Source organism: Dunckerocampus dactyliophorus, chromosome 9 (assembly GCF_027744805.1).
Source record: "Dunckerocampus dactyliophorus isolate RoL2022-P2 chromosome 9, RoL_Ddac_1.1, whole genome shotgun sequence".
NCBI lineage: Eukaryota > Metazoa > Chordata > Actinopteri > Syngnathiformes > Syngnathidae > Dunckerocampus > Dunckerocampus dactyliophorus.
The window spans coordinates 21,479,017-21,500,603 of NC_072827.1; the positions used below are offsets into that span (position 1 = coordinate 21,479,017).

Consider the following 21,587-nt stretch of genomic DNA (forward strand, 5'->3'; position numbering starts at 1 on the left):
GTAAATTCGGCAATACTTTGGTTGCATTATTTTTAATGCTTTGAAGACCTATTTTCATAACCATATTCAATTCCACAAAGTCATGTTTGTAAAAAAAAAGCTTATCATTATAAAAAAAACAAAAAACAAAGGATCGGTACCGGATCGAATCATAGCAGACTATAAAAAAATCATATCGGATCAGAAGCCAAAAAATGTGGATCGGGACACCCCTAGTTTCTACGTTTATGATCAACATCGCTTAACCTCTTTTTGTGTTTAATAGTTAAGAATGTTAAAAACTGTGATGCATGCCCTCTTGATGCGAGTTGACCCCCATCTCACAAAATTATGTCTGAGAGCATGTTTTGATGTTTCTACAAAGAATTTTTTAAAAAACCTTTTAGATCATGTACATTTTAGAAAACATGTTTTAGAAACGTTTGACAGACATTATGAATTCCAACGTACATGTACATGTCACAAACAGCAATACCTGAACTGTATAACCGAGTGAAAGAAGATGTGTTGAAGGACATCAGAAACGTTGCATTTTACTCCGCCACTACATACAGTATATGTGGTCCAGCTCAATATGACACCCTACATAAATTTAACAATGCACTACATAAGTGTGTGTTTGTTATTTAAAAGCTCTTGGCATTCCAATTACTAAATACTCCTGGGAAAGTAAAGTGTATGGCTCTTGATATGTAGTCATGATTCTGCCATATAATTAATGAAAAAAATGGTCTCAAAACATGTTGTCAATAATATCGATTATCAACAATAATTTGTAGGACAATTACCATCCAGCAAAATTTGTTATCATGACAGGCCTACTTAAATGTGTCATTATTCAATGCCACAGTATGGATAACATGCATGGAAAATATCAGTAGTGGAGGATTCCTTGAGCCAAATGCCCTGCTTGCAACCACCAGTGCATATTAGTCACATACATCATCAATGCGGGCCTACACCGACCTTGAGCATTTCACCTAAAAAGGTATACACTTTGCATCCATTAAGTGGCCACTGCAATAAAAAAAAAGAACATTTCACAGCACCGCCATGAAGTGTCTATTACAGCCGTCTTATTTCCTGTTTATACGGCAACTGCTTCAACATCCTGTTTTTAATTACTTCTCTCCCGCAGCAGATGCTTCTCGCGAGCAAACCTGCTGTGGATGACTCCCCCGAGAGCTAATGTGCTGTGACAGACCCCACTTTTCCAATCAATAACTCGCCCTAAATCTGCCATCGCTCTGCCTGCCAAAGACGGCGCTACCCCTCACACACACACTTCTAATGGCGCATCATTTTCTTTAAAGGGGGGTGTAACTGCGGACGGCACGCAGGTGGAGAAAGTGCACGCACAGGAAGTGACATCAGAGGGTCTCACACTTCCTTATTTTGACTGTTCACTGATGCAACAGAGCGTTTGTTGTGTGATTTGTGTGGTAAGTTGCAGCATTTTCTGACCGATTGTGACCTGTATAAATTGAGCAGAATGTGGTGTGCTTTTTAAAAATAACTACTCACATTGTCATGCTTTATGTCAACAAATTATTATTTTTTTAAATGTGAAATATGTTTTTTTAGCTTCTCGCAATAGGTTTTCTCATATTTGATCATCGTGTTTGAGGTAATATGTGCTACAACAGGCAGCAGGCATTTACAGGATAATAGTAAAGTCATCTGGTCACATGATTTATCAATTCCCATCACGCTGTGCAGTGACGCTAATCTCACTTCCACTTTTTGTACCCCCACGGCAGACAATTTATCAAAAACAATATCAGTGGTGGCTAATTATTTATTGCATTTAACTATCATACAGACAATAAACAGTGTTACATGTACTTACCAGTTGAATTTTCATTTATTTATGACACGAATAGAAGAATGAAGTCACACTGTTGGTTCCTTTCCTGCGGTGAAATGTTTCATTTCATGTGTTAATGACAACCTGTTGCTTTGTGATGCTCAAAAAGTACAGTCATCGCCCACTTTTCTATTTCCTGGCAGACTGTTTTGAATTTAAATAACCCTTTCACTTTCACTAGGAGTTAAATAAACATGTCCTCCTGTGGTGTTTTGTATTTAGAAGCACTCAGAGTAGAATTACTATATTATAATAACTTACATGAATTAGAATTTATTCTTATTCTTCTTTTTTATGCCGCTGCACCCTTCTACAAAATAGTAGTATCTCATTTTAAATTCAAGAGATCAAGATTATACTACATTTCAGCAAAAACTTAAATACGTGACATACTGTACATAATTTACATGTAAAAATGCCAAACCGCTTTCACACCGTTTACGATGTTATTTTGCACTGTAGTTGGCAACCCCTGTGCCCCTGCTAAAAACCTGACTTGGCTTCCTCATTAATAGCGACAAGGGGCATTTGTTTACTCAACTGCAGGGAGTACCAGGCATTCAGTAAGGCCTTCAGTAGTGAGGAAGCCTTTTTTACAAATTAACTAATTAATTTAGTCATAACTGTTCAATAGTATTGTAAAATATTCATTATACTATTATTACACTCTGAACTTTCAGTGGGCAAAACAATGATTACCTTGTGTTACACTTTTGCTGTTTTTCTTCAGAATTTGGGCCATCTTCATTATGACGCTACCATCTAGGCTTCCGGATGAGTACCGCACAGCAGGCCTGGTCTTCTATTGCTTCATCTTCATCAGCGGCGTCATCGTCAACCTGAGCGCTTTATGGGTGTTTGCCCTGACCACCAAGAAGAAAAGTACCATCACCGTGTACATGACCAACGTGGCGCTGGTGGACCTCATCTTCATCCTGTTGCTCCCCTTCCGGATGATCTACCTCCACTGGGACTTCTGGCCCTTTGGCGACATTTTCTGCCGCATTAGCGCCGCCCTCACCGTTTTCTACCCGTGCATCGCTTTGTGGCTTTTCACTCTTATCAGCGCTGACCGATACATGGCCGTCGTGCAGCCTAAGCATGGCAAGGAGCTGAGGAATGTCCCGAAGACGGTGGCGGCATGCGCGGGTGCATGGCTTATGACCTTGGGAAGCACCACCCCCTTGCTCTTCCCGGGCGGGGGCAATCAGACCGGCAACTTCACCACATGCTTCAAAATGCAGGACGTCATCTGCCTGCGGCGCGAAGACTCCGTCAACTTGGCCCGCGTGGCCTTTTTCTTCCTGCTCCCCATCTGTGTTATGATTGGCTGCTACGTGGTGGTTGTGGACAACCTGATCCACGGGCGCACCTCCAAGCTCAAACCCAAAGTGAGGAGGAAGTCCATCAGGATCATCATCACGCTCATCGTTCAGGTTTTGGTTTGTTTCGTGCCGTTCCACGTGTGCTTGGTGCTGCATTTGCTAGGCCTGGACAAAAATGAGGCCTTCTGGACATGGGTCGTGTTCTCCACGTTCCTCATGAACTTAAGCACGGTTCTGGACGTCATTCTGTACTACATCGTCTCCAAGCAGTTCCAGGACAGGGTGATCAGCGTGATGCTGTACAGAAACTACCTGCGAAGCGTCAGGAGGAAGAGCAGACACACGAGCAGCCTGCGATCCATGAGCAACGTGACCAGCGCCATGATTTGAAACTTACCCACTGCAGTAAAAATGTACAACAGTCATTTAATTTACCTGGATGTAATTTACACTCGCAGACTGAGAGCGCTGCTGTCTGGGGGAAAACATCTGTGTGTCGAACTGATGGAGCCACCCAGGAGACTTCAGAGCGCCTCTGCACAAAAACACAAAAACAACACAAGGTGTTAGTTAGCATGCAGGTGAAAATCAGGATCCCAATCATTAAAACATAGCCTACAGTCCTGTCTTTCTTTGTCATCACACATAAACATATTAAAAACACCTACAGAGGTTTAAAATATACAGGATTCTATAAAAGCTACAGCTTCTATTAAACATTTACTGAGCTTGGCTTCATTACTGTTCTGATACAACCTGATACATAAGTATGAAGAATATCTCTTCTTTTTGAGATGCAAATTAATTGCTGACTGAGCCCAAGAAAACTGTTTGCCTCTCATTTGCATTAGAGTTGCTTGGTCTCTCCAATGTACGTGTCACTGCACTCCCCACTACACTGCACTGCATGTGGCATGTTCCCGTTCTGACAACCCCCGCGCAACCAGTAACTGTCTAGTCATGTGGTGTAACTCTGCTAACACTGCTGGATGACAAGAGGGTTCACTCTGCATCTATCTGTGCACATTGGTTCTATAGTGGAATGAATGGAGCGAGTGAACCCTCCTCTCATTCACCGTCTTTGTGGAGGCGGGGATACTAGTGAGTGGATACAGAGTGCTAGCAGCAAGTTAGCCTCGTGAGCCAGCTTACGCTAACATGAATGAAGGCACAGCAATGATGGTTTCTAAGGCGAATGCCACAGCCCCAGTGTGGGAGTATTTTGGTTTTAAACAGAATGAACAAGGTGAGCGCATGGACACTGATGAACCGACGAGGAAGAGGGGAACACGACCAACTTGTTTGGTCAACAGCAGAATTGATGGTTCCATTTATCACAGCAAGCCTTCCAGGTCGTGAAGCAGCAAAACAGCCCCAACCATCACACTACCACCACCACATTTTACTGTCGGTATGATGTTTTTCTTACGTATCATGTAGGTTGGAATTTTTTTTCTCCCAAAATAATAAAAAGTTTCATTGAAAAACTGCATTTTGTGTTCTGTTGTGTTGCCATTGACTAATATTTACTGTAAACTTGTTTTATGATCTGAAACATTTAAGTGTGACAAAAAAAGAAATCAGGAAAGAGGCAAACACTTTTTCACACCACTGTGTGGGTGTTGTTTAAAAGAGAAAAACACCCACCAAGGCCATATTTTTAGCCTATCGTATTTTTAGAAGCAAAACATGTTTCCTGGTGCATAAACGCTGTAATTTTTCCTTTAATGTGTCGTTAAAGTTTAGCAGAAAACCTCAAAGAAATTCTGGCTTGTCGTATTCGTTACCTGATGGAATCATTTCGCTACTGAACCAAATGAAGACTGTGGACTCTGATTCGTCAAATGTAACAGTTACAGTTACAGTTGTAACAGTTACATTGTTTTGGGAGCAAATCCAAGTTTTATCTCTATTTGAGTGTGCTAAAATGAAATAAGAAAACACCATTCTATTGGGCCATGTCTTTTTTTCAAAACTGTAAACGTCACTTCACAGCCATTAACAGCAAGCCTCATGCAGTAACCACAATGACCAGGTGATGGCAGCATGCCACAGCTGGTACACACTATGCTGTCTGTTATCATCAAAACAAAGAAAAACTTTCCACATTGCCAAGAAGAAAGTGGAAGATTTGGTGTGTGCTTTTAGAAGTACAACAAATAGTCCAGCCTCACTTCCTGTTTCTTCTTCTTCTTCTTCTTCATCATCTTGTTCTATAGTGTTAACTGCTGCAGCCATTAAGAAGAACCATGCTGCTGCAGTTTGAATCCTATTGATTGGGCTGATGTTAAATGATTCAGACACTTGGAGTGCATTTACAGTAACATCAGCAAGAGAGGTCAGGGAGGCTGTACGCTAAATTTAAAGCTAATGCTTTAAAGAAACAGACAGTGATGGCATCACACAACACAGGGAACATGGCCAGCAGAAGTGATGGGACTTCATGACACAAATGGTGGTACTACTGGTCTATGTTCACCACCAGATTTTGTTGTTATGAAGCTGGTCTATTGATTTTGAAAGATAAGGTGGCTGGGGGTTAAAGGTCAAACAAGTACCTGTACCACACTATACAATTTTTTTCATCTGCTTCAAACATTGTATAGTAAAGATATTCAATGTAAAGTCATAGTGCGAAACATATTGCTTTTAAAGGGGGCTCTGGCAAAGAACCCTATAAGTTTTGACACGTGAAGTAGGTGAGATCAAAGGTCACATGTGTTCAATGTCGAGTGCTTTGCTAATTTTAAATACATTTTTTTGCTATTATTTCTAAACGTGTGAATTTTGGTGCTCATTCAAAGATTATTTTGTGTATTTGTGAATTTTATCTCATTTTTTACCGTGAGATAGTATAGTCCATAAAATGTCAAGAGCAACCACTGTTGTGCAATGGTACACACGGTTGCCTGATCAGGCAAAATACATGTGTTCAATTGCAGGGCATGTAAAAATTTTAATTCTGCTATTTTGTTGTAAAAATAAGCGATTGAACAATGTTTCCAAAGTACTTGTACTAATCCAAAAACATGCATCTAACTCAATTCGGGTTTGAATGGGGTAGCATAAAAATACCTTTTAAGGGCCAGTTAAGTCAGAGATATAGTGACCACAGCTGCCCAGGGGGCCCAAAGTCATTTTTTTGCATGGAACCTAGAAATCCTAGGGGTATATGCAGTATTTACACTGTGTATGTATACACAGTGATCATGTGTATACTGTATATCCATCCATCCATCCATCCATCCATCCATCCATTCTATGCTGCTTATCCTCAATAGGGTTGCGGGAATGCTGGAGCCTATCCCAGCTGACTTCGGGCGGGGTACTCCCTGGACTGGTCGCCAGCCAATCGCAGGGCACATACAGACAAACAACCATTCACACTCACATTCATACCTATGGACAATTTAGAGTCACCAATTAACCTAACATGCATGTTTTTGGAATGTGGGAGGAAACCGGAGTACCAGGAGAAATCTTCCCAATCTCCTGACTGTGTGGCCAACATGCTAACCACTAGGCGATCGTGCGGCCCCATGTATATATACACACACTATATTACCAAAAGTATTTTCTCACCTGCCTTGACTCACATAGGAACTTAAGTGCTATCCCATTCCTGAAGCATTCAAAGTTCCTTTCACTGGAACTAAGGGGCCGAGCCCAACTCCTGAAAAACAAACCCACACCATAATTCCTTTTCCACCAAATTTCACACTTGGCACAATGCAGTCCGAGATGTACCGTTCTGGCAACCTCCAAACCCAGACTCGTCCATCAGATTGCCAGATGGAAAAACGTGATTGATCACTCCAGAGAACACGTCTCCACTGCTCTATAGTCCAGTGGCGGCGTGCTTTACACCGCTGCATCCGGCGCTTTGCATTGCACTTGGTGATGTATGGCTTGGATGCAGCTGCTCGGCCATGGAAACCCATTCCATGAAGCTCTCTGCGTACTGTACTTGGGCTAATCTGAAGGCCACATGAAGTTTGGAGCTCTGTAGCAATTGACTGTGCAGAAAGTCAGCGACCTCTCTGCACTATGCGCCTCAGCATCCGCTGACCCGTCTCCGTCAGTTTACATGGCCTACCACTTCGCGGCCGAGTTGCTGTTGTTCCCAAACTCAGTTGACTGTGCAATATTTAGGAGCAAGGACATTTCACGACTGGATTTGTTGCACAGGTGGCATCCTATCACAGTTCCACACTTCCACTCTGGAATTCACTGAGCTCCTGAGAGCGGCCCATTCTTTCACAAATGTTTGTCAAAACAGTCTGCATGCCCAGGTGCTTGATTTTATACACCTGCGGCCAGGCCAAGTGATTAGGACACCTGATTCTGATCATTCGAATGGGTGAGCAAATACTTTTGGTAATATACATACATACATATACAGTATATACATATATATACACACACACATACTGTATATATACACACTGTATTTATACTGTGTATTAAAATCCAGATATACTGTATAAATGAATAAAATATAATATAAATAAAAGAAAATATATTACAATATTATAATATATATTTCAAACTTCTAAAATTATTTTGTAATTATTATGTCACACCAACAATCTATTGATTTTGATATCTGAAACAGTGGTTCCCTAAGGTCAATTCATTATACCCCCGCCCCACACCAAGTCTCAGTCAGAATACTACTGTTTTTTTTGTTGTTTTTTTTTTAATTCTCCAATTTAAGATACGTGTGGTAGTTTGGGGTCTTGTACATGATCCTTTAGATTGCTCCAGCATCGACAAAATGTGTACAGGAGATCATCGTTCATGTCAAAGGTAGGTTTTTAAAAGGACGTGTGTTGGCTGAGGTAAAGGTCAACTCTAGATGTTGGTGGTGGTGGTGATCCGCTGGGTTGGGAACACATTTTGGGCCTAGCTTATTTCAAAATTTCATAGCCTGTATAAATCTCTGTCTGACAATGTGTCAAAACATGCACTCCTTCTGAGGTTGCCTGTAATATTAGTTTTAAAAAAACCATGTGGGTCAGACTGACTTGAAATTTCTCACACAGCTCAATGCTCTCTGCAAAACAACCCACTAGGGTGTTATGCCAAATCACCACAACATTTGGTAAGCACCTTTAGGGGACTGCTAAGCACATGTCTGTAAGATTGGTTGAAAAACATGGCTGCCATCCAGCAAAAGGTCTTTGCAGGGCCACTGCGAGATTAATGTCCCCGTCACACTTATTCAGAATCAGCATGAATCAAGCAGAATCAGCCGGAATTAAAACTTTTCATAGTTCATGCCACACTCAGGAGAAAATTAGTACATCGTAAGAATGTTGTTCGAAAACTTAGATTACGTTTCGAACCCGCTTCAAACCCGTCTCGAATCATTCTTGCACATTTGACTCGGATGTGCTTGGAACACAGTTGGAATATTAAGAATACTGTCAGAAGGCAGGCAGAATATTTAAAATGCACTTCGAAGGGCGTACGAGTGCCATTCGACTGCTGCCCGAAGTCTGGTCGGCAGGTGCATCATCATCAGGAATAGGAGCTGGCTCTTCAAGGGGCTTCCTGGGTTTCAGAACCTCTGTACTGTCCACACCACTGTCCATCCAATGGTGGAGTTAAACTTGACTATTGTTTTCCTTGGCGGCATGACGTGATGTGAATTGGCGACACATCAATGTTGAGTGACATTTCAGTGGGCTTTGTGGGTGTCAGCACCTCTACACGCTCCACACCAGCGGCCGCTGGTGGAGTTAACTTGGTTCCTTTTTTCCTTGGCGGTATGAAGTGACATGAATAAGGGGACGCTCCATAGTGACATTTCAGCGGCAGCTGGCTGCGTTTTTATTTTTTTTAATGCAATCAGTGCTTGGAATGCTGTTGGAATACCATAAGAATAATTACAATGCAGTCAGAGTGCAGTTAGAATGCCTTTCAAATGCGGTTCAATATTTTCCCACTTTGAATCCACCTTGAAAGTTTTTAGCAGGCCGGCCACAAGAATGGGCCGTAATATTTGGAATGCAATCAGAATGCAGTCGTAACTTTTAGAATGTACTTCAAAAATTGAGGAATAAACCAGGAAATTTGTCTGATGATTATAAACTTTGAAGGTATCTGTATGACATGTATGCTAACATGTATTTCAAAGCATTCAACCCATAGGGGGTGTCACAATGTTAAAAAAAATGAGGACACTCCTTGAAGATTTAGCAAAAGTTCAGGGGTCATATGAGACTTTTGAGGGTCGTCTTTTTGCCCACCTGTTTGACATGAAAGAACAACAAGAGAAAACAACACCATGCAGCAGGCAGAAACTGGCCTTTTAAAACAATTAAGTCTCCTGTCAAGTCCCTGTGATGAATTATCCGGAAGCTTTACTCGCTGTAATTCTAAATCTCCCACAACAAGTCCCTTTGTTGTCGAGAAATTAATGGAAACAAGATTGTCTTTCATGATCTAACAACACGACAGCCAGCTGCTCTTCCTCCAAGAGTAAAAAAAAAAAAAAAACAGTCAGCATTAAGACAGACAGAATATTTCCCTTCGACTTCTTCTTCTTCTTTGCGACCACTCATGTGAAAAAAGAAAAGAAAAACAAAATCAGCCAGCGAGTGCGCTTGGCCATCTGTTTTGTTATTTGATATGTGTGAATACACGTCGTAATGACTTTGTTTGCGAATCAGCGCACGAGAGCTCTCGAAGTGGCGGAGTGTTCAAAGCTAATCATATAATTGGAGACAATCGGCGATGACAAATGGAGACGCTCCAGGCAGCCAGCTGGGGAAGTGGATTTGTAATCATTGTCAAATCATATCGTTTCTCTTTTTTTTCCTCTCTGCGTGTGCATATTTGAAGACGGCTTAATAGAGTTTTGCTGTGTTGATCACAGACGGAGCATTTTGATTGCCAAATGCTGGATTTTTTAAGTGTACTGCCATTAAAAATGGCTCTTTTGTGAATATTTATACATGCGCTAGCGCTTGGTTAGGCACAAAGAGTATGGAAGAATTCCTCAAGAAGTACCACAACTCACAGTTCTGCACATGCACAGTGACAACTTTCAACTTTCTTTTAAAGCCCTATAGAAGAGGTCGGCATCCGTTACCATCAAGAGAACCATTTTGCCTCCTCTTCCAGTAAAGAAAAATAGTCTGGAACCACAAAAATATTACACAGCCTACAAACTATTTTAATCAACAATGAAATAATCAGTCAAACTGTTGTTATAATTAACAATTTTAATCTTAAAATATATATATATATATATATATATATATATATATATATATATATATATATATATATATATATATATATATATATAGATAGATAGATATATTTTTTTAAGATTAAAATGTAAAAAAAAATAATCTTAAATATATATATATATATATATATATTTTTTTTTTTTTTTTTAAGATTAAAATTGTTAATTATAAAAACAGTTTAACTGATTATTTCATTGTTGATTAAAATAGTTTGTCGGCTGTGTAATATTTTTGTGGTTCCAGACTATTTATATATACATATAAAATTAAAACAAGACGTAATTTGACACAACATTGTGTCAAATTAAAACAAGACGTAGCCAACTTTAACATAAAAAAGCCCATCAGAGTTCACATCAGTATCATGTCAGTGCTCTCTGCTCAATATCGTTTACATCACTTGACTCATCACAGGCAAGTGAATATACTTCCACTAAATTAATGTCATCAATTTGCCTACTGGTGATGTTTGTTGCCATTCTGAACCTGCTTATTTTTTAATTTGGAGAATAGATGCTCTGATATTTTATGAACGATTCTTTCACGTATTCTCCATCTGTGAGCGGCTTCCCCTTCCTTACGATCTCACGTGCAGCCACAACACCAGCAGCTGGAGTTGAGTTTGGAGCGTTCATCCACTTCTTGGAAGTATGTTCGCACTGCTCAACCTTCCGTACTAGTTTCAAAATCGCACTCTTAGTAGTCTCTTAGCTCTCTTTTTCGGGACGTATTCATGGTTATCAATAGCTTACAATCAACAAGACCTCTTTTTTGTGTCTCACTGCACACCCTGGCCCCCCTCCCACTTCTCTTGCTCAACCAATCAGGAGTCAGAATGCAGTGTAGATGCATTCACGGACTTGTAGTGAATCGGATATTTCAAACCTTCAGTGTTAAAAATATCACAGGGAGGCGCAACAATGAGGCTGAAGAGTCACATGCGGCACCGGAGCCACGGGTTGCTGACCCTTGCCCTATACCAAAAGAAGATTTTTGTAATTTTTAAAATTATTCATAATTAGTTTGTATTATTATTTAGATTAATTTATATATATTTAACATTATAATATTATTTCATATATTTTAACTATTAATTTTGTTTTAATAAAGCCTTATATTTTTGTCCATATGGTGTATTCAAGTAAAACAAAGTGCTCTCTATGCAGCTTACTCCAAGAAAACCTGGCTTTATGCTTTATGTCCATGTTTTAAGTAGCTCAGTCTTTGATTCTGACTTGTTTGGCGGTTTTGCATCTTGTAGTTCCTCCCTGTAGAAGTCACCGCAAAAAGATCAATAAGTTGTCTTAATTAGGTTTTGCACATTTACAACTTCATACTTTTTTTTTTTTTAAACCCCCCCATGTGGCCTCACCACCTAAATGTTTTTTACTGAAAGTTCCTCCACTATTAGCGGTCATGTTGTTCCCATTAGCGAGCTCATGATGAAAGAGAGGCCATAATGTTGCTCTGTTGTTACGATACTGTACTGAGTCTGGTGCTGGGACTTGTGGGTCTGGAGCTTTGCTGGTTTACTGTACAAACTGCACTTTAATAGAGTCAAGCTCTCCACTGGTAAACTTTACAATGGGATGATGAAGGACGCTTGTGGACCCTGGCATCGGAAATGAGAGGCACATGTGCATGCATCAAACCCCCAGAACCCACCATAGCTAAACTTAAATGAGACTAATGGATTCCTTTTGTGGGCAAAACGACATTAAGCGCAGGAGCTAGCGCGTTCACGTGCGCTAGATAAACAATAATACGCCGGGGCGCAGCAAGAAGTGTCAGGGCCGCTCAGCTGTGGCAATTTTTTACTTTCTCCTCCTCCCGTCGTCTCCATTAAAAGGACATAATGTAGCGGCAGAGTTTCAAACGCTACTAAAGTGACTCCAATTGACCCGCGCGAGTAGAGCAAACGTCCTTGATTACCACTGTGTGTCTATTTTATCTGATTGTATGCCGGCTCATTCACATACGCCGCCATTAGCACATATAAATAATGTAAGGATATTCTTCTTCTGTTTTTTCCCACTTAGCTAAGTGCCTGTAAAGGAACCTTGGCCTCCACTTGTCACTCTTCTCCATAGATTAGTGGAAGATTTATTTAAAGTCTGTAAAGCACAATGTTATAGAGCAGGGATACTCAACCACATAGCTAAGAGGGCCACAGTCTCACAAATGCGAGGGCCCAAGGGCCGAGCATGCACTGTCCCATTCTGCTCACTTGTCATGAGTAACCACATTTTCAGTGCTTTCACTTCATATACCTTTCAAATATAGCATTCCAGAAACATTGGACTCTGTGTTTTAAACTAGGCTGTTTCAGCATAATAGCAAGAGCGCATTAACAAAAATAAGGTGCATCACAGCAGTATTTCATGTCAAGAAAACAAAAGTGTATCAAATAAAAATACAGTGCATCACAGCAGTATTTCAAGTAAATTAAACGTGGAAAAAAAACAGCTGCATCACAGAGCAGGACCAAGAGAAGATAATATGGCTTCTCTCGTAGTTCATCTTTTCAAGTTTTTTATTGACCGTGTATCCAAGGCGACTGCGTCAAAGTTGTGATGTTTTATCTTCCACCTTAGAAGATATTTCTTCATTGTGGCCTTCCCCGTGCATCAACGCATATTTGGTCTGTTAAAAGTTCAATTGTCAGTGTCTACTTTTTTTTGAGTTGTGGAAAGTGAATATTAGATCAAGTCTCACATCATTTTTAAAAGAGCACCTTTCACGTTGTCTGGAACCGCCGACTTTCACCCAACTTATTTTTCCAAGGGAAAGACTGTGGCTGAACGTAGAGGTTAGCACCTTTCACACAATCTGTAAAAGCTGACCAGGCAATTTTCCACCTTCAGGGAAAGTATCAGCGGCGGGAAACAAATCACAGGTTCATGAGTGTCTGTGAAAAAAGTTGCGCGTTACTGTTCCTTTCACACTGTCTGTCAAAGACTGGCTTTTTCTGTATAAACTGTACCGACAGGGAATGAAGCGTATCAGAGGCGTGAAGCTACCTATTCTGGAAGCAGATTCCGTGTGGCTGTGTGAAAGCGTACACAGAGATCGACGAGTGAAAAAGACTACAGTTAACTTAGAGTTATACTTTGTAGCCCCTTTCACACTGCCTTTAAAAGCCGGCCTTTTCACTCTCTTTTTCCATGTCGCTGTTCTGTACGAAAGGCACCACTATAGAATGGGGGAATGGCAATTTTCCACCTCCAGAGTTAGTATCTGAGCAGTCACCGAGGGTTTTTCGTTACAGCAATGTCGTCATTCGCTGGCTTCTGTATGACAGATACAAAGTAAATAAATGCCAAATTTACTGTTATGTCGCTATTATGTTATGTCCTATTATGTTATTTTTTATGGGATCTCTTTGTGTGAATGGGTCTTCTGATCATAACTACTGCACTGTATAGGGGAAAAATAGGAGGGCAACTGACTTTTTTGGTGGCTTTCTGGCATTTTTCTTCCTTTTTGAATTGGGGGATGAAGTTGACCCAGCAATTTTCCACCTTTGGGGGAAGTATCAGATATCAGAGCTAATTCTTTGTCCATCCACTGTGACACATTTGAAAGCGGCGCTGCTCACATTAGGAAGACGGTTGTGATAGGCTTCATGTCACCTAATCAGATGGACCATTATGTATTAGGCAACGCACAAAATACGTTCATCTGACACATTACCTAAATTAACACTTTAGCATGGACATGGGAGCCCACAGAGAAGAAGAGTAGAGAAGGGGGGGTTAGCTGGATGATGGCTACAGGACTGCGGCCTGCGCTTAGACATTCGGCAGTAATTATTAATTTATGATTGTCTCTGGTGTTAATGAAAATGAAAGCCAGGGAAGAGAACAGGGAGGGATAATGTGGCGTGAAATTGAGTTTCATTTGTACAGGGGCCACCTTTTAACTCCACAGAAATGGAGACCGCCTCCTCTTTGTCTACCCGCTCTCTCTCTTTTGTCTCTCTTTCTCGGGAGAATCTCTCTCTATTTTTCTTCTTGACTTTCTTGCCCTCCTTTTGTGATCTTTGACATCTCCATTGCTCTGAGCAGGCTGCTGAGAAGTGCGTCAACAAGTTAAGTTAAGAAACCACCGGATGCTGCTAGCGTGGATGCCCCTGGACTGTACTGTGATGTTTAACGCAACCAACGCTGCTTAGAGTTTTGAAGATGGGCTGGAAACTGGACAGTGGCTGGTACCTCTTCATGTGATCTTTCAACCTAACCTCCTGCGTTTAACCAAAAATGAAGAGGACTCTTGCGTCATCACTTTAAAGTTTCAAGTTGATCAAAAGCTGTTCTGCAAACTGCAAACATGTCTGCAGAGAATGTCCTGCGAGCGCCTCGTGGCAAATTTTGGCCCCATTTAGCAGTTAATTTAGCATCTAGCATTAGCCACACAGAGCAACACAGGAGTAAATTGGCCCTCATTGCTGTCTAAATTCTATATTTGATTCCATTAGGCATCTACTGTGTCTCCTCCAAACAGCTCTTCGAGCAGAGAGCCTGTCGTCGACGCGGCGGACGAATGGTTTAGCGCGGCGCTCCTGACAGCTGCGCCGGCTTGTTGTTCGCCCTCTCCTGAGTTGTTTTAATAAAGTTGTGCGGCGAGGAGGAAGATTAATGGACGCGCGGGAAGTGTGGCGGTGGCGGCGGCGAGAGAAAGAGAGACGATGCAGGACGTAGCGGGCCAGCAGCCATCTGTTCCCTCTCCTTTACAGCTCTCTTAATGGAGAAGCAAAAAGCAAACAACGTGGATCTAAGCCCTGCAGACACACACACACACACACACACACAGCTAAACACAAAACATCACTTTATATGACAAGGCTGAGAGCTGTGCTTTTGTCGTCTTATTCCCTCTTGTTGGAAGTGCACGCCTGCTGCTGCTAGTGTGTGCGTGTTCGCGCGCGCGTGTGTGTGTGTGTGTGTGTGTGCGCGCGCTTACCTTTCAGCCACATAAAGTTGGGTGTGAGCCACGTCTGTGAGATTTAGATGAAAGACGCAGCCTGGATGGAACGTGATTAAGAGATATGTTCTCCAGGCGAAACAGGACTTGGCGTCGACTGAGACAAAAAAAGCGTAATCATATTAAAGCAAAGCCCTGCCATTGTTGTGGAGTGTGTTCTCTGCTTTGTGGCAAATGAAAGCGTGTAAGAGTGCATACGAGATGCGTGTGTCACCAGCAACAGTGGTCTTATTGGGGACTTTTACACGCTAATGACGGCTGTGCCCAATGATGCCCACAGCACTTTATAGAGCTGTCTGCCTTGTTGCAAATGTTTACTATGATGGAGTTAAATGGCTCAGGGATAGCTCTTTTTAAGCATTTCACTCAATATAATCCACTCATTAGTGAGCTTACACCTTAAATGACTTCACTTGCACAATATAATTACATCCAATAAAACAACTGTATTAAATATCCTGATATTATTGCTCTCTTTTATTATTCTGAGAGCTAATTTTAATATTTTAGTGCCATGTCACAGGTGCACATTGATACACCTGTCATATGAAAATGGGAAACAAATATGATTGATATGATTCAAATATATAATTTAGATTTATGCTTCTTTCTCTGGTGTGCAGTCAAATATTTACAGTACTTAGTTTGCTATTTAAGGAAATAAATACATAATATATTCCAAATATTACATAATATAGATGTAATTTGTATAGATTTTTTGATATATATTTTAATACAGACACGTACCAAAATGGTAGTAACAAGACCACAAAACTAAGTAGATATCAGTGTCTCATTTTGGTGCAAAATTTGCTATTAATTTAGAGGCAAAAATGAGGTATAGTTACTGTCAACTGCAGTGACAGAATTACGCGGGTTTTTCACCTGCACAGACGATAGTGAACACCTAGCTAAAATGCTCAGGCCCAAACACTCCAATGTTTGGTTGTACTTCACCTCTAAAGGTCCAGATTTAGCCACATGCAGCACGTGTTTGAAGGTGATATCATGCAAACATCGTCTTCTAAGTTCTGTCTGAGTCTGAGTTGCAACACTGTACTCACTCGCACACTCGTTTCAGGCTCTCCACACCAGCAACGCAACACTTCCTCATTATCCACCAATCACACTCAAGGCTAGGTGCCCTCACGAACAAACACAAGCAGGTTGTTACACGAACTTCCTTTTGCTCAATGAATACATGGCTTGCATAGGATTAGCTAGCAAACGGTAGCCTGACTGTATCAGTTATCAATTTCTGCTCAAATTGTGTGGTATGTATTATGCAACTCAGATCTTTAAACGCAAGTGTGGTATAAAGATGCTGCTTTTAAAAAGACAATAATGTTAGTTATACAAATCCAATATCATTGCAACAGCTGCAATGTCACATTTGTTAGTTTAGTATTTGTCTTACCGATGTGTGTCTGCTTGCTTTTGCGTTGCAATGTGAATGATGCTGCTGTATCCATGTACCGGTAAGTGGCCATATGATCCAGGTGTGTTAGGCCTGCGTGTGCCGTGTACATCAGCGCATGACTACTACAGTATACTGTTTTCCTGACAGTGTTTGGGACATGAGGGACTGCTGCTGTTTCCCTATGGCCATAGTGGAGCAACGCTGGTGACAGCCAACTCATCAACCATCTGCTGGATCATCACTCCCCCCCCCCCAACACGCACACACTCCTTCATATAACATACAATCAGTACTGTACATACACGCATAGAGTTCTAAAGACAATCCTGATTTTGTTTGCTGAAAAGCATTTTCTGTGTTGCTAAAGTCTATTTCATTTGACTTTTCTTTCATTGTTGTTGCGTATACATTTGCGTATATTTTTGTAAAATATTTTACAGTAAATGTGATATATTTTAGGTGTTGGTGTTTTGTCAAATATTTCGTTATGTAAGACTGCTGTGTTTTCTTGACAAAATCATGAAATAAATATGAAATAATATAATCAGTTCATTACATAATACACACTCCTGATCAACATTTTAAGACCAGTTGAAAAATTGTAACTTTTGCACTGGAAGTTCTAAGTAGAGTTTCCAATGCAAAAAAAAAAAGAAATGGGATTTAGACAAAAACTGTACAAACGTAAGCAGTTTATTGCCAACAAACATTAAAGTGAAATACGCTGTTCATCAGCAAAAGCGTAAGACCATAGCACAAAAAACCCTAAAAGAGAAATAAAATGTTCAAAAAAAGGACTCAGTAATGAGCAGCTACGCCATTCTTGTTTTCCACCTGAAAAAAGGGTTTGGGCATGCCTGATGCCAGTGTTTCTAGGAGGCTAGTGGGAATGTTGCTCCAGGCTTCACAGAGGGCATCCACTGTCTGGGACTGATCCATTTTCGTACATTTCCCTCGCCATCCATCCCCAAATGTCCTCAGTTGGATTTAGATCAGGGGAACATGCAAGATGGTCCAAAAGAACGAGTTTAGTCCTTTGTCAGGCGGCATTGTGAACTCTAAAACATCTCTGGAATCTCCTTGTCATGCCAGTAACATTGGAAGCCATCAGGACCGTCAAGGTTACATTTTCTCTCATCAGAGAATAAACCTTTCCTCCACCTGTCAATTCCCATGTTTGGCGCTCTTGTGCAAATTCCACATGGACAATTTTGTGGCGTCAAAGGTGATGAGGCTTTTGAAGATGTTTTTTGTTCTTAAAACGCTTCTCTCACAGATGCCGTCTGATGGTTGATGAACTGCACTCGGCACCAGTAACAACCTTTATTTGGGCCGAGGATCGTCCCGTGTCTTGACAGACAGCCAATCGGACCCTCTGGCTCAGGGCTGGTGACATTTTTTTGGTCTACCACTGACGTCTTTGTTCCATAACCCTCAAGATCTTTTAAGAAGTGACTGACTTACTGCGTCCAACCTCAGCAGCAACGGCGCGCTGCGAGAGGCCTTGCTCATGTACCTCAACAATCAACCGCGTTCAAACTGAAATCTTTTTTGCAAGAGATCATGACAGTGTGAATACCTGACAGAAAATGACGTTGAATCCACATTTTTGCTTTTAAAGGCTGTGGTCGTAAACCTTTGATCAGCTGATGAACAGCCTATTTCACTTTAACGCTCGTTTACAATGAATTGCTTAGCCAAAATTTTGTTTTTTGAAGCTCCTTAAGATCCAACAGTGCAAAATGTAAATTCTTGCAATTTTTCAACTGGCCTTAAAATTATGATCAGGATTACACAGTGTATGCGTACATCACCATTTGCCCCCCACTCAAGAAGATGAGAGTTAGTTTCTTGAGGAAAATGAGAGGGTTGACGGGTATGTATAGCGTAGATGTAATATCTTGCATATTTTTACAAAACATTTTACAGTAAAATATATTTTTGTGCATTTAAGTTGGTGAACAACATAAAACAAATAGATGAAAATAAAATATATAATGTGATATGTCAGAAAATCTAAGAAATATTAAAAAAAAATATCTCCTGACATTTGTGCATCTCCTGCACACACACACACACACACACACACACGCATGCACGTACGCACGCACGCAGCAAGTAGCAGTAAAGTAGTTACTTCCTCTTTAAGTGACTCTTGTGTCCATTAGCTCGGTTTAAATGCGCTTCAAAGTGGAAGTGGTGCCACAGCATTGGCATTATCATGAGCCTTGGAGGTAGCTTTAGCATGGACTGTGCAGGAACAGTGGACACCAGCCCTTTTTGGAGCCATGAACACTTAAGAACGTGTCTCAATATGTATATTTGCTCTACGGCTAATTTGTCCAACAGAGTCGTATAACTTCCTTCACATATCACTAGGGGTGTCACGAGACACCCAACTCACGAGGCGAGGCACGGGATTGGGTCCACAAGGACAAGATGAGACGACTTTTTAACACGAATTTCAAGAAAACTACAAAGAAACTACAAAAATATGACTGGACAAACAGACCTTTTTATTTAAACGAGTCACCAAACAATGCAGGTGTGTTTCGAAATGTTCATTGTCCCACAGATTGACGCTCAAAGATATTGTCAACATTTTTTTTGACCAACAGTTTTGGTCCCAATATTGACCCCTGGGGTACTCCACACGTAATATTTAAACTTGTAGATGTGTATTCTCCTAGCTTTACAAATTGCTTCCTGTTTGCTAGGTAGCTTTTAACCCATATTACTGTATTATCATTCATAGTAGCCATGCCATAGTTCACAGTCTTGGTTGGCTCCGTCTGCCCTGTTCTTGAGATACAGCTTTTCTCCAAACAAGAAATCTCACCACTTTTTAAATCACATTGACTAGGGTCTACAACAAGTAAAAAATAAAAAATAAAAAAAAGTAAAGAAGTCAGCGAATGCTAAGAATATGTGATGGAAAAAGCAAGAAAATAATGCACATTAGGTATTTAAAGTGTTTTGTGCCTCGTGGTGAAATGTGTACGCACTTTGTGACAAAATGTGCAGCGATATGAAACATGTAGCTGCGGGGCCAGACACACAAATAAATATAATATCATAGCTGCACACAGGAAGCGAGTGCAAGAAAGCATGGGAAGCAGCAAGTCATTAAATGGATGATTTCTTTCTCTCGGGGGCCAGTTTGGGGAAGTCGTTCATGACTGAGTGGCCGTTGTGTGTCATATTGCTCTTTCAAGGTTGATTGAAACTTAAACCTTATTTTTCTTTTTTTACAGGAGACGCTCCAAATAGTGTGCAGGCCTTGAATGTGAACAATGCAGCATTGAATTATGCAACAAATGCTCAATTATTCATACAGGGGGCGGCTGTGTTACAGTCGTGCTTTAAAAAGCATGCAAAATGGGAACTCGCCCAGCATGCTGTGTCGACACTTTTCACTCAGAAGTGCTTACATGAGACGTTTGTCTCTCAATGTCCATTTTAGATTTGCTACGCTTTTTAAAAGCGACACTTGCTTTACAACCATCCCTGTGGATGAAGATGGAAAATAGTCGTAGAAATAGGGAACAAACACTTTTAATAAAAAATGCATAAAGGTATCATAAAATAAAGCCAAATATTGTAGCATATTGTATTGATAATATCATTTATAATATATACGTATTATTTATAATATTACAGTACAGTGGCAGAGCCACACATTTTTCATTGGGGTTGCCAAGGTGAGACCATTACTCACATGGGGGTGGCAATAGGTTGATACCAGAATTGTCCAGATGGCCAGTGCGGTGGCTCCGTAGCTCCGCCACTGCTTCTGGACCGTCTATTAGAGCAATTAATAGCTGAGCAATGTGCCGAGGACGGTTTCAATGCATAGTTTCAGGATTCTGCTCACCATCATGGCGGCCAAACCCGCGAAGGGCATAATACGGAAGTGGATGCCGATCGGCATTTGACAAGCCCATGACATGACAAGCCCATACAAGGCTACAGAGAACATGTTTATGGGCTGAATCACGCTTCGGAATTTAAGTCAACATCGACATAGTGAGAAAACTTGAACGACCAAAGAAATTATGGAAAACTTACCTACAGCCTGCAGTTCATGCTCCTCCACAGGGATAGTTGTGTGCTGCAGTGAAATGCGTCCAAGCGGAAACGGCGGTTAGGCTGAACTAATGTTCTGCCCCACAGAGCCGCGTTTGTCAAAATTGGCCACCGTTGTAGGGCCGCCACTGAATATGTATATTATTATTATTATTATTATTATTTTAGTTTTCTAATTTAAAACATTTCAGGGACTAAATAGCTATATTAGAAAAGAACAATAAGTGACAACATAATCAAAAACATAACATTCTCAATGTAAACATTTCTAAATTAGATTTCACAAATGTTTTGTCTATTTTTGTTAAGATATATTCACAATTTGTATTGTTTTTTTAATTAAATAAACATTTCGTATCACAGTTTTAAACTAGTTTTAAATCATGACAATAAACTATAACTGTGACAGCAAATACTAATAATTTACAAAACCAAAATATTAAATTAAATTAAATGAAAATATAAACCTTAGAAATGTTATTAAAACATTTTTCAATTAAAATATTCATATTTTCACAGTTTTATAAATTTTTCATATTATAATAAATTATGTAATAAATCATGTCATTATTTACATTTTATTCATAATTACATTATTTTTACTCCTAGAAGTATTGACAATTTCAGTGAATTGCAGTGAATGA

General features: G+C 40.4%; 1 protein-coding gene and 1 long non-coding RNA gene across 2 annotated transcripts; one reads left to right on the forward strand and one right to left on the reverse strand.

Moving 5' to 3' along the window:
- Positions 1–1,006: 1,006 nt before the first annotated feature.
- Positions 1,007–20,984, reverse strand: LOC129187930 (uncharacterized). Its single transcript, XR_008572485.1, has 3 exons — positions 20,926–20,984; positions 3,628–3,727; positions 1,007–3,543 (listed from the first exon to the last, which is right to left on the reverse strand). It is a non-coding gene; the product is annotated as an uncharacterized LOC129187930 (long non-coding RNA).
- gpr18 (G protein-coupled receptor 18) lies at positions 1,345–4,615 on the forward strand. Its single transcript, XM_054787778.1, has 2 exons — positions 1,345–1,442; positions 2,598–4,615. The coding sequence occupies exon 2, from the start codon at positions 2,617–2,619 to the stop codon at positions 3,580–3,582; it is 966 nt and encodes a 321-aa protein (XP_054643753.1). The 5' UTR covers positions 1,345–1,442; positions 2,598–2,616; the 3' UTR covers positions 3,583–4,615.
- Positions 20,985–21,587: the final 603 nt, after the last annotated feature.

Bases quoted from the DNA above. Each gene is read 5' to 3' on its own strand.
- gpr18 (XM_054787778.1), top strand. From the start codon at position 2,617: ATGACGCTACCATCTAGGCTTCCGGATGAGTACCGCACAGCAGGCCTG.